At 38.3% G+C, this 21,248-nt stretch overlaps 1 protein-coding gene across 1 annotated transcript in view; it reads left to right on the top strand.

Annotated features, from left to right (window-relative positions):
- The window catches only part of LOC111347272 (MAM and LDL-receptor class A domain-containing protein 2), a 61,853-nt gene that overhangs the window by 17,017 nt on the left and 23,588 nt on the right, over window positions 1–21,248 (top strand). The window contains exons 3-32 of the mRNA XM_088756631.1: window positions 2,690–2,796; window positions 3,589–3,717; window positions 4,702–4,961; window positions 5,284–5,407; window positions 5,797–5,919; window positions 6,468–6,727; window positions 7,302–7,416; window positions 7,771–7,893; window positions 8,577–8,836; window positions 9,137–9,230; window positions 9,554–9,940; window positions 10,154–10,588; window positions 11,028–11,675; window positions 12,888–13,280; window positions 13,525–13,634; window positions 13,906–14,194; window positions 14,628–14,821; window positions 15,215–15,390; window positions 15,751–15,926; window positions 16,043–16,123; window positions 16,586–16,761; window positions 16,924–16,996; window positions 17,080–17,193; window positions 17,584–17,840; window positions 17,928–18,036; window positions 18,477–18,698; window positions 18,933–19,046; window positions 19,397–19,477; window positions 19,863–20,000; window positions 20,449–20,699. Coding sequence (XP_088612757.1) covers window positions 2,690–2,796; window positions 3,589–3,717; window positions 4,702–4,961; window positions 5,284–5,407; window positions 5,797–5,919; window positions 6,468–6,727; window positions 7,302–7,416; window positions 7,771–7,893; window positions 8,577–8,836; window positions 9,137–9,230; window positions 9,554–9,940; window positions 10,154–10,588; window positions 11,028–11,675; window positions 12,888–13,280; window positions 13,525–13,634; window positions 13,906–14,194; window positions 14,628–14,821; window positions 15,215–15,390; window positions 15,751–15,926; window positions 16,043–16,123; window positions 16,586–16,761; window positions 16,924–16,996; window positions 17,080–17,193; window positions 17,584–17,840; window positions 17,928–18,036; window positions 18,477–18,698; window positions 18,933–19,046; window positions 19,397–19,477; window positions 19,863–20,000; window positions 20,449–20,699 — 6,019 coding nt within the window. The remainder of the gene's footprint in view (window positions 1–2,689; window positions 2,797–3,588; window positions 3,718–4,701; window positions 4,962–5,283; window positions 5,408–5,796; window positions 5,920–6,467; window positions 6,728–7,301; window positions 7,417–7,770; window positions 7,894–8,576; window positions 8,837–9,136; window positions 9,231–9,553; window positions 9,941–10,153; window positions 10,589–11,027; window positions 11,676–12,887; window positions 13,281–13,524; window positions 13,635–13,905; window positions 14,195–14,627; window positions 14,822–15,214; window positions 15,391–15,750; window positions 15,927–16,042; window positions 16,124–16,585; window positions 16,762–16,923; window positions 16,997–17,079; window positions 17,194–17,583; window positions 17,841–17,927; window positions 18,037–18,476; window positions 18,699–18,932; window positions 19,047–19,396; window positions 19,478–19,862; window positions 20,001–20,448; window positions 20,700–21,248) is intronic.

Here is a 21,248-nt window from a genome sequence, read left to right as displayed (position 1 = left end):
GAGTATTAATAATGCTATAGACGAGTACAAATATCACGTGGTATTTGAACTCCAGAGAACCAGTTGGACAGGTTTTCTCGCATGGCGCAAGCGAAGAATTGGATGGATGTTTCGAAAATAAAAATGGCGTACAATTTGAGTCATATTTCTGACGACGAAGAGGCGGGATGGCTGGAAAATATAGATCCAAGTTTATTGAATGAATCGAACGAAGAAAAACAGTTAGGCAAACAGGAAATTCCTTCATTTATTGAAGAAAATAGAAACAGCAAACCGACAACGCGCTAATTCCATGCCGCTTCGCATACTTCTCTCAAGCAATCACCGTAGATAAATATCCGCGAAATTCGCCCGCACAGAATTAACAATTTGGCGTGTCGGAAAATAAATAACTTATTAGACGTTTTGTTGTGTGTTATCGCTGTGTATTTTTAACTCGTTATTTTTATTTTGACTCGCCCTACGGGCTCGTCAAAATACGACACAACTCGTTAAAATACTCAGCGATACTACACAACATAACGTCTAGTAAGATATATTTCTTTTCAAAAAGGCACAATCTAACTGGGTAAGGATTTTCTTTAAAAATAGATGACTACTTCTCATCGCGCTTTACCATTTGAATTTCTAGTCGACGATTGTTGACTTCCTTAACTGTGCACTGAAATTTAATAAGCACTAAACATCTGTTTTTGACTCCGTCCATAAACGAACCTATTTTCTAATTGGCATATTCTGAGAGAAAAAAGCCTTCTGTTTCCTTTTTTCTCCTTTTAACAAGCAGATCATGAATGCTTCATGATTGCTCTTTTTCTTATGAGAGCGGAAAATATTACATAAATGCTATTTTTGGTCAGCTTTATTTTCCAACCACGCAAGCAACATCTGTCTAAGTTGGCTTTCATTAACGACAGCGACAAATGTCTATGTAAGTCCGCTACAAAAATATACAACAAACGCACATTAATGGCTTAGCCAGTGATTGGTTCTGCTGTATATTTGCCGGTTCCTTAAACGTCAAGAGGTGCCGGCTCGAATATGTAACTAGAGAAGCATTTGTGTTGTTTTGCTGCCGTTGAGCTCCAATTCTTCCTTATCTCAACAACATTTTATGGAAGCTTTACGAGTAATATTTTATTGACGTGCTGTGATCGCACTTTTTTCATTCAGTGTTTGAGTGCTTCGTTGACGGGCTTTAAAACTTATGCGACCACCGTAGCCTATCCATGTTTACTGTTTTATTTTTTTGGTAAACAAAGGTCATTTTTACCGTAAACCAAAGGTAGAAAGAAAATTCCAATTTTTGATTTGTACTCTGATCGTGAATGGACTGAAAACGCCACCAGTATGAAATACTATGAACAATCTGTCTGAGTTTGGCTTTTAAAGTTCTTTTGTTCCGGCTACAAATAAACGCGTATTCTAATTGGCATATTCTGACAGAATATACATAGTTGACTTCTCGAATTATCACAAGCAAAACATGGATGCTACATAATAGTTCTTTATCTAATGTGATTGGGAAATATTGGATACCTGCTAATTACTTTGCAGCCACGCAAGAAACATCCGTCTAACTTGTTTCATTATTGTTGATGCTGAATAAAGGGACAACTAGAGCCTCAAAGTATACTTAGAAAACAGCCTGTGACGTCGGAGGGATGAAACAAATCACTTTTTACTGCATTTTTAGCCAAAAAAAGTATCATGAAACTGGCATAACGACAACAATATCTCATCAAGTACACAGTCTAATGCCCTTTGATCATCTAAAAGTCTAGAGTTACGTTCGTTCCATATTATGAAAACACTTCCTTCGTAGAGTCATTCGACCCTAAGGAATGACGTAAAAACATGAGGTCATTGCTCAACGACTTAATTTAACCATGTGAAGATTTCTTTTAAATATAGATAACAGCTTATTACGTTTCAAACTTTTAATTTCGTGTCGACTATTATTGACTTACTCCTATTGTAGCGAAATCCAATACCCAAGAAACATCTGACTGACTTGGCTTTTAGTCTACGTTCACTCTGACTACAAACAAACACATGACTTATGGCTTACGACAAAAATAAGCCTACTGGTTGCTTTTTTTTTTTTTTTTTTTTCATTTTTCACTTGAAGGTCATAAATGCTTCGTGACTTCTCTTCATTTTCCACTGAGTGCTAATGATACAGACCTGCAAAATGTTGGTTAGCTTGACTTTGATTCTTGTGATTCACAAACAGTCGACTCCTTTTCGGAATATTCTCGATTTGGACATCGGAATATTCTCAACTCTTGAAGTGCGATAAAGTTCTCTGGTTGGGTAAAAGTTTTGACAAATTTTTCTCCCAAACTGACAATTGACCATTCGTGGCTAAAAGCAGGCTTTAAACGACCAAGTGTCTTTAAAGAGGTCTCGAACTTTTTTTTATTTTAGGGTTATGAGTGACTCCGTGTAGTGCATTCAGCTTGCGCATCTCCTCTAGAAGCTCTGGGTTTTGCGGCTTTCATTGTGGAGGGGGGACAGGGGGGCGGGAGCCCGGAAGAACAGGGGCGGGAGAGGGTGGGAAGCGGGAGCAGAATTTTTGTTGTTTATCACTGCTTATCGGACATATAGTCAAACATAAAATCGTAATGATAATCGACTGAAAGGAAATTCAAAGCATTCTTATCATCTTTCTTCTCAACTTTCTATACAGTGCGCAGTTCAAGATTACTATGTTCAAGTTTCTTGAAGGATTTTTGCTATGGTTTTTGACACATGTGTCTCTCGCAACAAGTGGTGTCTCTTCGCAAAACCTCACAGGTAAGTAATCCATTTGGGAATAAGGACAGGTTTGCTAAAGCAAATAAGTTGATAAGTTGTCTATGCCTTTCATTTTTACACCCCAGCTCTTTCGTTTTAGTTTTTCAGTTTTAATCTGTGCATTGTTAAATGCAGCTGTCTGCTCTTTGGAATGGTCATATAAACGGATTTTTTTGCAAAATGCATCCGAAAATGTTTTGGTTCCACCAAACCTATCATCCGAAACGGCACTCCCGTAAAATGGATTTGGTGTTTGTGAGCATTCCAATATTTTTAAGTGTTTGTTTTTTAACAGGTAGTGTCTTCAGGCATTGAATTTACAATGTATATATATTCTTAACTTCCCTGCAGTTTATCCTGTCTTTTGTTTTTCTTAAATTTTCGTTAAATTTTCCTAACTAAAACAATTCATTCAAAAGGTGACATTGAACTTGTTATTAATATTTGGAATCTGTTAAGAACAAGAAGACAACACCTCGAATATCATGGATTCTGTGTGTTGTTTTAATTGCATTTATCTACACTTTTTCATGGAATTTGACTTATTTTTGGAGCGTACAAACCTTGTTTATAAACTATTCATTTCGTAACTCGTTGAAGATCTTACTCAAAATGGGCTCATGAGCATAATTACCAAAACACGTATGCTCGGTTGGTTTGGATGTTTTATCGCGACTTGAAAACTACTGATATGAGGATGGTGAACGACGAGCCCCTAATACACCAAGATAACTTGGTTAAAAGTGGTGTCATTCTAATAGAACTTAAATTTAGTAACCCTTTTCTTTCTAGGAAACTGCTCCTTTGATCTCAAAACACTGTGTAACTGGCGGAATGAGAGGAGAGGGGATCATTTTGATTGGCTACTCCGGCAAGGAGCTACTCCTAGCTTCAACACAGGACCGAGCAGCGACCACTCAGGTACGTAGAGAACGGTGACACCCCAAACCAGTTCTATTAAGCTCAACAAACACAAGAGAAACATGATGTCATCTGACATCCAAATCAAATGGTTAAAAAGCTGATGAGATAGTTGAAATGCAAGGCTGTAAATGTTTCTTTTCAAGTTAGAACTGGCGCTCGATTCCCGGTTTGATACACACGCATGCGATAAACACCAAACCAACATAGGATCTTTTCTTTCTTTATCTTGTTCCTTTTCTTTGAGGCGTTCCTAAGCGGTGAACTGAAATCATTACGTGAAGAAATTACCTAAGTATTGTGCGATCATAGCTTAACAAATAATGTTATCTCAGTTTGCATAACGAGCACTTGGCAATTAAAAGAACAATAAGAAAAGTAAAAAACTAGCTATAAGTTTCGCTTTAAGTCACAACTACGAGTTAACGTAATCACAAAATAAATTGTTGCTTAGCAACGTTCGCGGGTCTTGATTACTTTATCGAAGATTACGGTATAACTCGTCTTCTATTTAAAAATCGATCTTCACTACACGAGGTCTTATCCTGACCTGAAACGCTAACTAAAATTTTCTGTCTAAAACTAATCACGGAGGCGTTCATCAAACCAGAAAATTTTTCTCAGCTTCTCTCGGAAGCGGTAACATTCAGCTCAAGCGGTTACAAAGGTACTTTATGTTGCTAGGCAGCAGTGTGAATCTCGGAGCATCGAGGTTACGCGCAATCATAGTGTTTAATGCATCTCACATTTAATGCATGTAACTTACACCTAGAATAGGGACATTAATAAAATCTAAGCGGAATTTTATGCCAAGATTTGTGAAAATTTTCAGAAACCAAAAATGCTTTCCTAATCGTATAGGAACATTCAAATCCATAACCTTTTAATTTTTTCAGAGGTAACGCTAGATAACTTGTTAATGTTGGACGCCCACAGTCAAAGTCTATATTTCCAAGTTAACGTTCCAACTAAATTTTCTTTCAGGAAATGGCTGGTACATTTACATAGAAACTTCATTTCCACGTAGATATCACGAGAGGGCCAAGTTATACAGTCCTTGGATGAGAGGCATCCAGCGTTTAACGTTTTTCTACTCCATGTACGGCAGAGCCATTGAGAGTCTGTCTGTATATGTTAAAAATCAGATGGGAATAGAATTGAGGGCATGGAGCCGTCATGGAGGCAAATTATCCAACGGCTGGACTGAGGGCTGCACAACCTTGAATTACAGCGGAAGTTACCAGGTAGCGAGGCAAATCTCATTCAATAAATTATACCATGTGGTATGGAAAAAGAAATCTCCTGAAGGATCAAAGATGATTTATTTTTGGAGTGCTGTTACATAGTATTTGACCATTCTATTCATAGTCACCCATAAGTCTCATTTTTTTGCCATACCACTTCCTAACTAATCATTCGAATAAGCATCAAGCATCTTTATTAACCCTCGTCACTTTCAAATCCCGCAAAGTCTTCACTTATTTCCTTGTCCTCCTAACTCACCATATAAATTAGCCAACCACCCTTTCAAATTGTTACTCTGACATATATATCATTTCTATTCAGGTCATAATTGAAGGTATGGCAGGCGTAAGTTACACTGCTGATATCGCAATTGATGATATTAGTTTTAGCACGAATCTAACGTGCGTCTCCCCTGAGAATATCACGTCAGCTGGGGCATTTGAAGGTACGTAAGGAAGATAAATGTCAGGTAAATTTTTATAACTTGATACAATTTTTTTTTCTCAGAAGTCTTTAGTTCAGAAAGCGAAGCGTTTTTAACAAATATAACGCTAACGCTCGAAACGTCAGCTTTTGTAATCGTTATGGTGGCCAATTTACCATTTCAACTTTGTTGATATATCCAAATTATTTCGTTACTCCCACCGACGCAGCCCCAAACAGTTTCTTTCGAAACCATCAGCCTTTATTCATTTAACAAATATATATGCGTTTTTGGTATAAGTCACCCGACGAGATGTAACCGTTTTTAATTTCTGGCCATGCAAATAACGTTCCATTTTATTGTTTCGCTGATGTTTCCGTCCTTCTTTTAAAAACTGTTTGAAATTCTAGCAAACTGTACTTTTGATGAGGGTTACTGCGGATGGCGTAATCTTTACGTAGACCAAATGGATTGGATACTAAGAGGAGATGGAACACCAAACAGAGGGACTGGACCGAGCGAAGACCATACAAGTAAGTAGTTGATTGCAAACAATTTCTAGCCAAGAACGGCACAGGAATTAGGAATTTAACGATGATCAAAAAGCTACTTATGGCTCAAAAACACCTTTTCTCCCGCTCTAACCCATCCCTGGTATTTTGACTGATAATTGTTCTTCAGCAGGAAACATTTCCTGGGAATTTTCCCCGAATACTCCATTCTCCAAAGTTGACTCTGCCGACTTCCTTTTCAAATCATCCACGTTTACCTGTCGAAAAAATGATTACTAACTTTACCGCTACTGGTTAAGCTTTGAATGACAGGATGGCATGTTGCTAATTCAACTATTTATCCGCCCTCCATCTAATGTATTTACTGAGTAGGTAAAACAGTTTTTGCATTTTGAGCAATATCTGAACCGAATTCTACCATCTGCTCGCCGCTTTTGAGTAACTTTCCTCCACTTTAAGCTTAAAGCTAAGGCAAGGGTCGCTGTTGTAAATTAACCACAATAATGTTCTTATTTTTTTTCTTGCGGCTGCTTGTCAATGCATGTAACTATTCGCACATTTCTTTACAGGAGATGGAAGTTACATCCACATCAATGTGTCACATCCAGCAAAACAAAATCAGTTCGCAGAGCTGCTGAGTCCTTTCATCTGGGGACCAAAATGTTTCCACTTCTTTTATCACATGTATGGATTACATATAGGAAGACTTGATGTCTTAATGAGGGCTGCGGGACAGCTGCATAATTACCTGATTTGGCAAAGGAAAGGAAACCAAGGCAATCAGTGGAGAAAGGCCGTTGTCGATATACCTTATGTGGGCGAGTTTCAGGTAAGATTTATCTCATGGACTCGATAGGGTAACCTACTCTTACGGAATGAGTCTCTTGACAGAAACTCTTTCCTCTGCAGCCTTACATTCCCAGCCTCCTCCTCCCTTGAAAGCACCACAGAAACTATGAAGAAAAAGCATCAACCAGAATTCGGCTGAGGTCAACCAATTTTTCCCATAATTTGGGACGGGTTTGTTCATGACACTCCAGTCAGGAAATTAAGTTCGATATCAGAGCTGTAGCTTCGAATTGGAAAAGATTTATACAAAACTAAAGAACGGTCGAAAGGGAAATAGATGGGCAAACTGAAGAAATTTGCTCGAAATAAAAAAATTATATATCCTGCCAACGTTTCTCTGTTTCTTTCAATTGTTACGAAAGTGTTATGGGCTATAGAGGTGTAGAAATTGTCCTTATTCGTTATTTTCGGGCGTTCTTGCAAAACCAAGTGTCAAGAAAATTTGAAATATCAATAACACCGAATCAAATGTGATGTCGATACGCATAAATCTTAATTGTTTACGAGACCAAAAATGTTGAAAATAAATGAGAAATATGACAACATTTTGGCAGGTAGCACTACGAGGAGTCGTTGGCCTGAGTTACCAAGGGGAAATTGCAGTCGATGATGTGATATTGACGGATGGAATGTGTGTAAATCAAGCCGAAAACTCAAGCGATCAGTTAGGTACATATCTGCTGAACAATTTGTTTTATAATAACTTGCAGCGCTACTTAGTTGATTTCCTTGGTGAAATTCTATGGTACCTTTGACCAATCACATTCCTTTTTCCATGCACCCCCTTGTGCATCTTTGATTTAAATTTGACGTCCAACTGACGTCAAGATAATGAATTATGACTTATTAGATTTTATCATTAAGTCTCGCAACTCCATTTTTTGTGTGTTTTTGTTGATTTTTTGTTTCGTTTTTTAATGTTGTTTTCCATTTTTAGTGTTTACGTTTGGAAAATATCTAATACAAAACTTTACCACAACTGAATCACTAACAATTCTTATCTTTCTCTCCGTTTTCTCCTAGGAAATTGCAACTTTGATTCCCATTTTTGCTTTTGGAAGCCGGATACAAAGGCAAATTTTCAATGGTCAATTGGAATGTCCACTCCAAGCGTTAAAACTGGGCCGAAAGCTGATCATACATCAGGTAATGTTATGGAAAGTGATAAAAACAATAGAAGTTTTCAAGTCTAATTTGCTTCTTCTGGTTTTACTTTTGCCATACTGGAGAACTTACTTGAAGATGACATTATGTCTAAATCTGTTAAATAAAAGGAAAAAAAAACAGGAAACTGTAAAAATTTACGCTATTTTGCTACGTAACCGATTCATATCCGGCTCGCGTCGAACAAAAACCAAAGTTCGCCAACGCTAATATCCTGAGGCAGATAAATAGCCCTTTAATTATCTTTTTAAAAAGAAAAAAGTATGTTTTTTTATAAAAATTTAAAAAATTCGAAAACGATGAAAGCAGATTTCAATTGTGAAGGAGAGTACAAATGGTATATAATGACATTTGAAGAGGTTCCAACTTGAAGAGAACATCGGAGAAGGTTTCCTGGCGAAGAAAATAAGGGTTTGAGTAACAAGAAACAAACAGGGAATTTGTACCTATGAATCTTTATCTCTTTGATCATCTCCATTAGCTCTATTTCATTATCATGTTGACCAAACTGTGCTTGCTCTTCGCGTGATCCCGTCTTTTTTCGATTTTGAAACGTGAAGGTTTTACCAGAGCAAGGAGTAAGAAACTTAATCTGAAAGAACGATGTCATAAAATGGGTCACGATGTCATCAGATGCTTATTCATCATCTTATTCCCAAACATAGGATCTGGAAAGTTTATATATATTGAGGCTTCGGCTCCTAGACGCCGTGGAGACACAGCAAGGCTTAAAAGTCCATGGATGCAGGGACCACAATGCATGACATTTTACTATCACATGTTTGGTTCTACCATGAGCTGTGTTGTTATCTACGTTCAGAACCATAAGGAAAACAGGATTAAACCGGTTTGGCTTCAGTCTGAGGATCGAGGAGATCAATGGATACGCGAGAAAATTAGTTTCAACGAGACAGGACGGTATAAGGTAGGTTTATTGGAAGTTAAAAACGTTTTTTTATAATTTTACAGCCGTGCAATTAACCGTCTATAGAGATGGTGACCAATTCCCATTATTCACTGCATACGTTTAAGGAATTATAGCATTTAGATTGACGTAATTGCTATGAATCTTCCTTTCTGTCTGACTTGTTAGATATTTCTTTACCAAACATGGTAAACCATTTGTCTACCATGATTGTCCCCATGGATGACGTACCCCGCAAGACTGACAGTTTACAAAAGTACTAGTAGCGAGGTACGATGTTACCTCGATTGTCTTCTATAGGTAGTCATAGATGGTATGGTCAGTGGCAGAAGTGATTTTGGAAATGCAGCTCTTGACGACCTCACCTTCCAAAGGGGAACTTGTTTCCAGAAAGGTAAATCTCTCTCCCATTTAAACAATGTATTGGGTTCGCCATTTCAGTTTTGTACTTTTCGATTTTGTACTTTACATTGTTAAGCGAATATGTCTTAAATGGCTAAATTTATTGGTTGAAATAGTTTTCTGTTTCTGGTCGCTTAACCTCTCTTAGGCTGACTTTCTTTATCTCCGACGAGGTGTAAATCTTCGACATATCAAAACATCTGAATCTCTTTAGTTTACCCTTCCCTCTCTATCTTATCTTTGCAATTAAATTTGTTCTCCACTTTTTATATAATTTTGTATCATATTTTCTTAGTTTACCTATTTCATCTCTAGAATCAAAAACCTTCCACGTTTCTTCGAACAAGGGCCGATCCTTTCGAATAGGTTTGCAGCCCTCCGACCACAGCCTTTACTCCGAGGAATTTCGATTCACTCTGAAAAAACCACGGGGAAATCCGGAAGAGATGCCATATTTTATCTACCCTGCAGTGCTGAAGGGAAAAAGTTTCATCACACCAAAGTTGGATGTTGTTAATTACACAAGCTTTCCACTAGATGTTGTTGTCCTAAGCAGTGACGCGGAGAAAAATGCTCGAAAGATTTATTTGATTGATAGAGGTCCGCATGGTCAGATGATGAGTCTTAATAATCACCGAAATGACAGTTGCTGTGGAAGAAAAATAGTATTCTCTTTTTATGCTCTTAATGTTTCTGAACCAGGTGAGAATACAAAAGAAGATAACACTCGCAAAGCGATTGTTTCTGCTCGAACGCCATGCTAGTGGTTGTAAAGCTAATTCATGAAGTCGTCTTTTAGAACAGATAAGGGAAAGTAACCTTTTTTAGACGAGTAATGGTTTCATGAATAAGAAAGCAATATCTAATGATTGATGTATTTCGGCCTGTACCGTAGTAATGAATTTCATTTTCCAGGCGGTAATATAACCTTTGGATGCGAACCTGGCTGGTACAGAGCTGGTATTTCGTGCTTTCTGTTCTATAAAACATCCACCTTAAAGTGGAGTGATGCACGGACGTTTTGCCACCGATCCAACGCTGACTTTGCCTATCTCAATGACGCGTCCACGATGGACGCCATAGCCAATAGGAGGAGAGAACTAAAATTTGACACTCACGGTGGAATTTTTCTTGGATTGACTGTTCAAAGCACTGATTGGGTCTGGATAGATGGACAGATGGTTTCTAACACGAATAATCTGTGGGGCCCGGGAGAACCGAGTGGAGATGGAAAATGTGGAACTTTCTTAAATGCTATAGGATGGTCTTCAGACTGGGTTGGTTATGGATGGCGATGGAATGATCAACCGTGCAATAGTTTGAAAGGGTACATCTGTGAACAGCCACTTGGTATGATGTCCAGCGATACGTTTTAAAATTCAAAATCGATCTAATAAATAGTATTTCAGTTGCCCAAATAAAAACGTCTTCATGGTAATAATCTTTGGTTGATTCTAGGGTAACACTTCGAAAAGTTCATTTCTTAAATGCAGTTTGATATAGATTTTGAGTTGTCTTCGCGTTGATTTCGAGTATGGTATTCCATTCTCAGATAATATTCAAGAACCTCGGGTTGTGCAAGTTGATGAGATATCCGTCCTTGGATAAGAAATTAGAGATTAGCAAGAAATAATTACATGTAGACAGAATGAGTTCTAGGGTAGAGCATACTTTGCCTGATTGCTCTGTTTCCAAAATGCTTTACCGACTATACTAAACGTATTAAATACAATTATTGTTTGACAATCATGAGAAAAAAGTTTAATAATCGTTATTTTATTTCTTTTAGATGTACCTATGCCAGTGGCAATTTTTACTCTGAGGGGTGCAAATGGAACGGTGGACTTGAGTCCAAATGGAGCCACTAAAGCTAAGTCTAATAACATTACGTTTGAGCCTGGTCCTTGTGGAAATCCAAATGGCTCCTTCTTCTTTAGTGGTATGAATGACAGTTTCGTGCACCTTGAAAATAACGGAGAACTTGACACAAGGCTCTCTACTAGTATTCTTGCTTGGGTGTACCTCCAAAACTCCACTAGTTTTATTTACAAATATGAAACAGTTTATAATTTTTCCACTTGCTCGCTGATAGTAGTTCCTCAATCACTTGGTGTTCAAGTTACATACATAGATAGGAAAACTTTAAAGGAATATTCTCTCCACAAGAAAAACATTTTGAACTCAGACAAATGGAACTTTATTGGAACAACATATGATTACCACACAGGGATTGCAACCATTTTTGTCAATAATAGCGTAGTCACCCAAAAAGTTCTCAAAGTAAAAATGGAACTAGGTAATGCTTCAGAAGTGCTGATTGGAGGTTCGACCAAATGGAATAGGTTCTTTCGTGGCAAGATCTCCCGTTTACAGGTTTACGATCAGGCATTATCTGTGGACCAAATAATCAAAGTCAAGTCAAGGTGTAATCAAACTGGTGAGTTGTTGAATACTTCTACTCACAAATCATTGAGTGAAGGTATTCAAAACGTTTCTATTGCTTGAATTGTCAAAAAGCCCCAGTCTTTCCGCTGAATATATCTACGTGCCTCAAATGCAAGTATATCCTTAAAGGGACACGGTCACGGTCTGCGCATGCTCGTGTAGCTGATCGAAACTTGAAAAAGTCAGCCTGACTTTTTTAAGTTACTGGCATTCACAAATTCAAAATGGCGTCTAGCGGAGGATCCGGACATGGTGGTAAACGCATCAACTCAGGGCGGAAACGAAAGGCTGAAGATAGTGGGGAATACAAGAAAGCGTGGCTGAGAAACCATAACTGTATTTATGCGGAAGAAAAGACATTTAAATTGTGGCTGCAGGCAAAATTTGATGCAGGTTATGAGTCTTTCAGTGACAGCGATTTTACTGATAGGGAAATAAAATAATGCCAGATATCACAGACATTTGTAGCATTTGCAAGGCAGATGTTTATTCTGCTACACATTATAATTGGAATACAAGTAAGCCTCGGGCGAACTCTACGGTTTTTATAGGCAGATGACGACTGTTCGTTCGAATCCTGAAGAATGGGAATACACAGATTATTTCGTACGCTTCTTGGACATTCACGCCACAAAAGAAGTGAATGTATACAACTTTATATGCATATATTCAACTTTATATGCATACCCTGTTTCTGCAAGGTTTATTGCTTGTTCCACATTTACATTCATCTGTACACAGCACGTTTCTCCCTCTGCACAGGCACCCACGAGAACTTTTTTCTTAGCGCTTCGTCGTACAAGCACTTTTACAGTTGCAAAAGATCACCGAAGGTTCCTCAGTAAAAGAAACTCACTTTCGTGAGCATTTGCTTCGGATGAACTTGACTTAAACGCAAAATATATGCAGAATTCTTCAACTCACCGATATTTCCATAATGGCTGTCGAGTGTGACAAGTCTCGGAGAGAGTGTATGCTACTGCGCATGTCAACCCGTGACTGTGTCCCTTAAAAAGCCAAAACTGCTGAAAAACCTTTAAAGGTACTGGTTTATAGGTCTTTAAAGAAACCTTTCACTGACCAAAAAAAGGACTTAGTCTGTATAAGTAATAATTACCAACCAGAGGACTTTATAGAGTCTTGGTTTATGAAAATGTATTGGAAGTCTCATATTAAAGGTCCTTTCCTTAACTTTTTGTAACAGCACAATTCGAATGTGGTCCAAATTTCTTCCATCTCTATGGCGGTTGTTTCTCTATTCACACCCAGAGCGCACTTTCATGGAAAGACGCTCAAATAGACTGCAGTCGAAAAGGTGGTACTCTAGCCAAAGTATCACGGGAAGGCTTGCGATCTGCCTTATCTAACAAGCTGGAAGCAATGAAACCAAAGCCGGACACGTTGCATATTGGTTTTTCGGCGCGATACACCTGGGTTTGGATCGATGGCAACCCGTTGAACGCCTCCTTATGGATGCGTGGATATCCTTCTGGTGATCATGGACACCAGAGTTGTGTAGTTCTCTCAGCTAATTCGTCACGAATCAAGAATGAAGATTGCAAAACGTACAGGAATGCTCTGTGCTCCAAACGTGCTGGTATGTACCATAGTCTATACTTCCTGTGGCATACAATAGCCAATTAGGTTGTTATCATTGACTTTTCAACAAAACTGTCATTCTAAAACATGACAAACCTCATTTAAACCGATTTATGATACGACCTAAAACTTTAAAAATAATTCTCACTCTTCAAAAATTAGTTTTTTATAATTAACTGGTATCAACGAAGGAAAGCAGTAACTTCTCCATTGATTCTTTGATTCACCGTTTTTTCTCTCAGAAAAGCTCTTATCGCGTCAAAATTTGCCCCAAAGCTCGAGTGTTCTACTACCAAATTATCCTTATCTGGCTATTGACAGATCCTTTTCCACATGTTTTAGATCGAAAAAGGTAAGAGATAATGTGAAATGAGAGATAGCAGATGACTTATATTTTAAACATCGCCAGTTCGTTTAAAAAAGCAAATGAAATAATATGAACCTTTCATTGATGGTGACTCAGACAGTCTTCTGTCCTTCCTTGTGATGATTGTTTGTTTGTTGAATATTTGACTTGTTTGTCGTTCCTCTCATTATTTATCTACTTTTCCACGTTTTATTTCGCCTTTGCTTTCCTGTTTAGAATTATTTTATTGCTTTTCCCTTGCCTTCATTTCGAGAAGGAGTCCAGCCCTTGGTGGAAGGTGACCCTTGAAAAGCCCCTCTATGTTGAATCTGTTGAGATCACTGAAAATCACGACTGCTGTCCACGAGATAATGGCATTCTTAGCGTCGGCGTATCCACTGATGAAACCAGTTTACATCAATCTTGTACCGAGTCTGTGTCCTATGGAAAGTCGTGGGATTACAAAGTACGCTGTTCTCCACCAGCGCGTGGACGTTACGTGACATTCAAGTTGATTGGTAGCAATGTAACGCTAGTTCTTTGCCAGGTTGCGATTCGCACAATTGGTAAGTTTCACCAGTTGCAGTTAATTAAAAAAAAGGTTAAAGTAAAGTGTGCACACAACTACGGTATCCATGGCCTCTGACATGTGTCTGCGAAGTTTCCTTTTCCAAAAGAACCGCAAGAGAAAGGTCTCTGACGCAGGTTTGTTTTATAGTTGCCGCATCGTTTGGTCACAAGATAATGGAACGAGATTTAAAATGTCCTGCCTTGTCACTGTTAACATAGCAAATTTCAGAACAGATATCCAGATGAATATACACACATACTCATAATGCTGATAAACGAACGATTGCAAAGCTTCAGGGATAATTTGATAACTCTTTGTCGTCCAAAACTTGTAACTTCTTGTACACATCATGCATTTCAAATGCCATTTTTGTTCTTAGGGGATGTTCACTTTCATTCATTTGGCTTCCATCTATCTTTTTTTTGTAGAGTTCACCAGCGAAATCCACGGAGTTTGGCGTGATGCATGGTATAACGTTAACTACGACAGTAAAAAAGCATCAACTATGCGCGAAAATCCTGCTTTCCAAGATACACCGCAAAGCCAAATAATTCTTCGAGATTTCGATGCACCGGTAAACGTGGCAGAAAATTACATTCAACGCTTGACTGGTTACTTACAGGTAAGTTTTTCATTATAATTGTGAGTACAGGTCATCAACCAACTCTTTAAAATCGTCTCTATAGTCAACAACAGATCTTTCTGTGTAGTTCATAACTGCCTCACCGTTAAGCTTTCGTGAAAACATCATTTACCCAAATCGTACAACAGAAAAATCTGAGGTAGGGTTTCACTATCGGAACGACTACAGAAGTCGAAAAAGTGCATTTGCTTTTTCAGAACTTCTATTCGTGCAATGGGACTGGTACAAAATCGCGTGACCTTGAACGGGTGGAAAAACAGAGAGGTAGTAAAACAGCTTCTATGAAAAGAAGTAACCGAAAATGCAATCTCGTGTAGCCTCGTTTTTCGTCCTTCATTTGTCAATTTAGATATTGCATTTATCTTTCTACAGGTTCCTGAGAGTGGTAATTACACATTTTACGTGGCATGCGATGATTTATGTGAACTATGGATACACGATGTTACTGAGGATTGCATTGAAACTGTTGATAGGAAGTCAGAAAAGACTGTGTCAAGGCAACCAATCATCACCATTGAAAGATGGACTGGCCATCAACAATGGGACAAGTGAGACACGCAAAATAAGAATTGATACGATTAGGGTCGATTGAAACTTAGATGTACATCATGGTACGTTACAAAATATTGGAGAAAAAAAAGTTTCGACCGATTCTTAGGCACCCTAAATTCCGGATCTAGGTCAGAAATTATGTGCGATCTTCATGTTAGGGTCTTTTTTACGACGCCTTTTTGAGAGCTCACTCAGTAAAACTTTCTAAATAGAAGATAATTACCCAAGGACAGAGGGGAAGTAGCCTTACTCGTGTTCGTTTCCTATGCGGAGAAAACCGCCACAGGCGGTATCTACGTTTCTGGATGTTCTTCTCTTTAGATCGTTAACGTTTTTTTATTTTTTTTTATTTTAAGGTATAAAGCCCAGCAAACATCACAACCAGTATTTTTGGACAAATGTCGCATTTACCAAATGGAGGTCTTTATGAGGGAAATAGGAGGCCTGGACCACGCATCTTTAGGCATGCGTAGACCAAATGGTGAATATGAACGGCCTATTCCAAGAAAAAGACTATTTTGGACTAAACCAGGTATGACGCTCGCTTATGTTGTTAGATATGTCAGCTGTCATGGCCGGGAAGCAAGAATCATTAAGAACTGCACAGTAGTGATTATTAAAAGCTGCCTCTTCGTTCAATTCTGATAGGGACACGTAAACTAGAAGTGACACTTGAAAATCACGAATCCTCCATATCTGGTTTCGTTGGTAAGGAATTGCGCATTTCAGGTGAGTTACTCAGTTCTTGCATGTTAATACTGGTGATTCATGTACTTCCAAATTACCAGGAATAATTAAGCGTAACTATCAAAAATCACCTATCTCTCGATGAATCGTTCAGATTTTCTTTTTCAGTTTTAAAAACTGTGCCAGTGTTATCGTCGCTATCAACATTAGTTGATATTACAATGATCATCATTGAGATCAATAACTTTACTTATTATTAGTATTACCATTATAGGAAGAGAGTATTCTACGTTTGTGTCGATGTTTCCGTTACTCGGAAGTAATATCTATGAAACTATTATCCAAAAAAAGGCTTAATTATAAAAAAATTAACTCTGATAGTTGATGAAAATGAGTCTGACGCCATTTCATCCGATTCAGGGTTAAAAAAAGAACACAAATAACATAGTACTCTTATAGACGTCAAACCTTGCATACAAACATCGCTACTTTCATTTTAAATAGGATTTTTCCAGTTCTGTTGCGATGGTTTGTATTGCCCAGACTGCCCGCTACAACTGAATATCTCAACGCTAAGAGAAAACAAAACAGTGAACCCAGCAGTGAGCCTTTCTTGTGTAAACACATCCTTCACGGCTGTTTTCGACACGGTCAAACAGCCGGAAAATTTTACAGTGGAGGTCAGTATATGGGCGTTATTGACAAAGCGTGAGGTTAAGATGGCTTATCCTCTAAATCTATAAGAGTAGATGTACTGACTGTGTACAACCAAACGAAGAGTCCTTATACGGACCATTTTATGCAGTGCACTATTCTACTCACATTTCTGCATATTAATACAGGTTTCCTCTTCGTTTGCAAGTAATCTGGAGAGCATTGTCGATCAGAGGGTGTTAGCTAATCTCCATCTTCAAGGTGAAGTCCTTTCTCTTGTAATTTTTAACATGTCCTGATTTAAAACAAACTAATTTTGATAAATTCATTTCTCTACTTACTAGCCGTGGTGTTAATAGAGTGCTCCTTCCAATCTGATTATTGCGAATGGACACACCCTGATGACATGCCCAAAAAGTGGAAATTAACCAGTGCTAAACCCTTTGTTAACTATCAAGGTTAGTTGAAAGGAGAGAGGGAAATCTCAGAGCTATACATAGGTACTGATCACGATCATTCATGATCACGTAGTTTGACAGGAGTGTTAATTTGACAAAAATGCACAAATCTGAACAATATTGATGGCATAAATCTTTTCCAGTGCTAGATACTCCATTTGCCTGTCTTCCGTGCCCTATGAGTATGAGTCGTGGCAGAAACCTTGATAAGCTCTGGCTGCTGTGCTATTCCAGCCGCCTTAAAAATCAATTTTGTTTCTTTAATACTCTCCTGGCCAAACAATGAACATTTACACTTCCCAGGCACATTTTCCTGGGTCCTTCCAGCTTAGGCTCACTGAAAACGCGATGCGTTACTGCAACTGTACGAGATCCCTTTTTACAATACAGGTAATTTTACTTTTATTGATGGCCCTTACAAAGCACAATTGGACAGTCCTCCAGTGCAATGGCAACCGTTCCATAGATCCGTGGGCCTGTGTCTGCGTTTCAAGTACCTCATGCCTGCTAAGTCGAAGCCGACCCTCGAGGTTTATCTACGGGAGACAAATAAAGAGAATCTGTTAATATGGAATTTGACTGGAAACCACGGTGAAAGATGGTCAGCGGCTCAGGCCGTTGCTTGGCCTGGAGCCAGCGGATATCAGGTTAGAACTGAAAAATGGGGGCGAAATGAACTCACGTCACCACATTTAATCAAAGCTTGATATTTCTTATGGGTTTTATTCTTTTAGATAATTTTCAAAGGGGAAGGCGTTCTTGAAGACAAAATTAACGTTGCATTTGATGACTTCATTATGACTACTGAGAATTGTTCACTACGACCCTACTTTGCCCAACCAGGTGATTCTGTTTTCATTAAAAGTAAGATAGCTTACAACTAAATTAAGAGCATTTTTTTTCATTATGAATTTATGAAGTACATTCTGTTATTCACCTTTGTTACCTGTGGTTTTACAAGCCAATGAAGTAGGTGGCATTCAGTGTCTGGACGTTTGAAAGAAATAACAGCTAATTAAATATTTGATTATTCTGAGTGCATCTTTATTGGATGATACGTGGCGGAAAAATAGCTTTTGTTACAAGCTAATGACCGCAGCTACACAATCTTGGACCTTACGAAAAGACATCCAGCTGGATGTTAACCACTAAAATGGCTGGTGTATGTTGAAACCCTATATTAAATTTTGTGCCTATGCTCAGTTTCTTTCAACAAACATTCCGCTTGCCCATAAAATCCCATTTGTTCTATCAGTGATTCTTAAATTTTCCGGTTGTGTTAGGTTTCAAATGTAGCGAAGATCAGTTTACCTGTAAGAACGGCGAATGTGTCAAGAGGAATTTGTTGTGTGATGGCGACTTTGCCTGCAAGGATCATTCAGATGAAGAGAATTGTGAGTGTCCTTCCAGTAAGTTCTCCTGTAAAGGAGGAGGATGTCTCCTAACAACGGCAGTGTGTAACGATTACGAGGACTGTTCTAGCGGAGATGATGAAAGCAACTGTCGTGAGTAAGCTGTTTGTATTTAGTCAAATGATCATGAAGCAGATGATATCCCTATGGTCTAGTAAATGCAGACTGCTAAGGACCCTAGACAATTAATGAAACAGCAGTTACCGAAACTATTACGCTAAAGCGGGTCAATTGGACAGTTGGTACCCAATGAAATAGCAATTTTCCAGATTCTCGTCGCTTAGAAGTTACTACTGAAAATGCACTGATGATAATTTTTTTTGGCAGAAAATCCATGTCCCTCCAGTCATCAGTGCCTTGATGGATCGTGCATTCCCTGGTCAGACACTTGTAGTGAAACACCCTTCTGCAGGGATGGAACTAACGCACCATCTATATGCGGTAAGCAAGATCATGGTTTGAAGCAAGCATAAAAAAACGGTTAGCAATTGGGTAACCATGTCTGCTGGAAAAAGTGAGGGTCTGCATGTTGTTTTCTTGTTTTGAAGAGAATGAAAAATCGTATTAGGAGGTTCACTGCATGTTTTGCAGGATCTCCCAGATCTAGATTCCCCAGGGGTTTCCCATATCAGAAGAGATTTATAGGTAATTTCAGATAGATTTCCTTATGAAGAGAGCCAATCACAAGTGGTGATCATCTGAATTGTGTAATTGAGTTAAACAAAAGTTTGCAAGTCAGACTTTTACGTAGTTGTGCTTTTCACGTGGCGTTTCATCTTTCTGGTTTCCAGTATCTGCCAGGTGCAAACTTAATGATTTGGCATGTACCTCCGAAACTTCCACTGGACAAAAGAGATGCAGATCTTTCAGAGGTAGAACGATTTCAGTGTTTCTTCTATATCAACTTTGTTTTGGTTAATTTGTAGGCCTAATCAGCTATTCTAATCAGACGACTCTTTTTCTTACTAACTCGCAGAAGAATCACTAAAAACAATTGCTTTTTAAGCGAAGCAAATGGTCCAAACATGCACATGGTGTTCTTGAAAGTGGAAATCAGTAAATTTAATTGTTCCTCAATGGAACATTCAATTTATTCGCCAGAGTAAAATTATCTTAATAACTTGTTTATTTCATTTTTCCATTCTCCTGAATCACCTGGCATTTCTTTAGCTATGATAATTTTCTTTGATTGTGTTTAGTTGCCTGTTTGTTTTCTTTCCTGTTTTTGAGTGGATAAGTTTCTATTGGTCCTTCCAGGTAACTGTAACTTTCAAACGAGCCGCTGTGGACTGAAGCCCGACAAGAATGCCACTTTCCAATGGACCGTGGGCTCACATCAGACGCTAACAGAAGGAAGTGGGCCGAGTTACGATCACACTTCGTTCAGCAAGGATGGTAAGGCAGCCTTTGCGCAGAAATCACTTCAGTAAGGAAAGAACCAACAATGGCTCCAAATGAATTCAATTCTGTCAAAAAATGAATAAAGATTATGACTAAACAAAGCAATTTTAAAGTAATCTAGGACTACAATGCTTTTGCTGATATCACTCTGTGACTGGTCTCGAAAACTCGTGCCACCCTATTAACTAAAGAGTTGCTAACTGAAAAACACACACGATTTGGTTAGCTGTGCGTAAGGGAGCTTGCTTGTCTCACCTCGATTTCACATTAGAACTTAAGGGTATTTTCTTTTGCTTTAATTGGCTGCTGAAATCCCCTTCGGTTTGATTTAACGACACTTAATTGGAGAGCGCTCTAAAACCCAGCCATTTCGTTCATTAGGGTCAGAATTTGGATCACGAAATGGGCAAAAAAAAAATAGACGCGCGATGTCTTTTTGCAGGTTCTTATATCTATATTGAAGCTTCTCAAAGAAACTCTGGAGACGAGGCGAGATTGCTAAGCGACTGGATGGAACCTAATGAGTCAGTCTGCGTTAAGTTCTGGTATCACATGCACGGATCGGACATCGGTAATCTAAGTATTTACCTCAAAACTAACCAATCAGAAACCCTTGTTTGGATGGTGTCGGGAGATCAAGGAAACCATTGGCTATATGGTCAGACGGCTTTGAATAGCACCCTTTGGTATAAAGTAAGTATCCAATTCTCTAATAATTGTGCGACGAATAGGCTGGAATCTACGCAATTTATTTACACGATTCAGTCATACAAGAAGACGATAATATCATCAAAAAATGCGTAATCCATAGTGCACTCTCCTTTAGGAGCTGCTGGCCGGAAAAAAGTCTCGCTCTTTCATTTATTTATTTTTTCATAGTAACTTCCATTTAGTGACAAAGAATAATGATAAAAAGAGTAAAACAAAAAACGAAAAAGGTACTAAATGAGGGACTAACGTACGGACTCGAAATCCCAGCGAGGTCAGCCCCCATAAGTATATACTAAACTAAAACATGTGTAAAAAAAAAAAAAACAATATTCAACAACAGCTCTTTCTATCAATTGAGCGACAATGTGGGCAGACTGTTTTCAATGTTTGAATTCTAGATGTGTCAAAATTACCGATAAATTTGTTAAAGAAATAGTTAAATAGACGGTCTTTAGATGTAGAAAGAGCTATAGTTTCACGAATATCTAACGGAATATTGTTCCATAAGGAAACAATGCGATTAAAAAATGA

Source organism: Stylophora pistillata, chromosome 4 (genome assembly GCF_964205215.1).
Source record: "Stylophora pistillata chromosome 4, jaStyPist1.2, whole genome shotgun sequence".
Taxonomy (NCBI): Eukaryota; Metazoa; Cnidaria; class Anthozoa; order Scleractinia; family Pocilloporidae; genus Stylophora; species Stylophora pistillata.
Note: the sequence above shows the minus strand (reverse complement) of the source record. Positions and strands in the feature narration are given on the sequence as shown.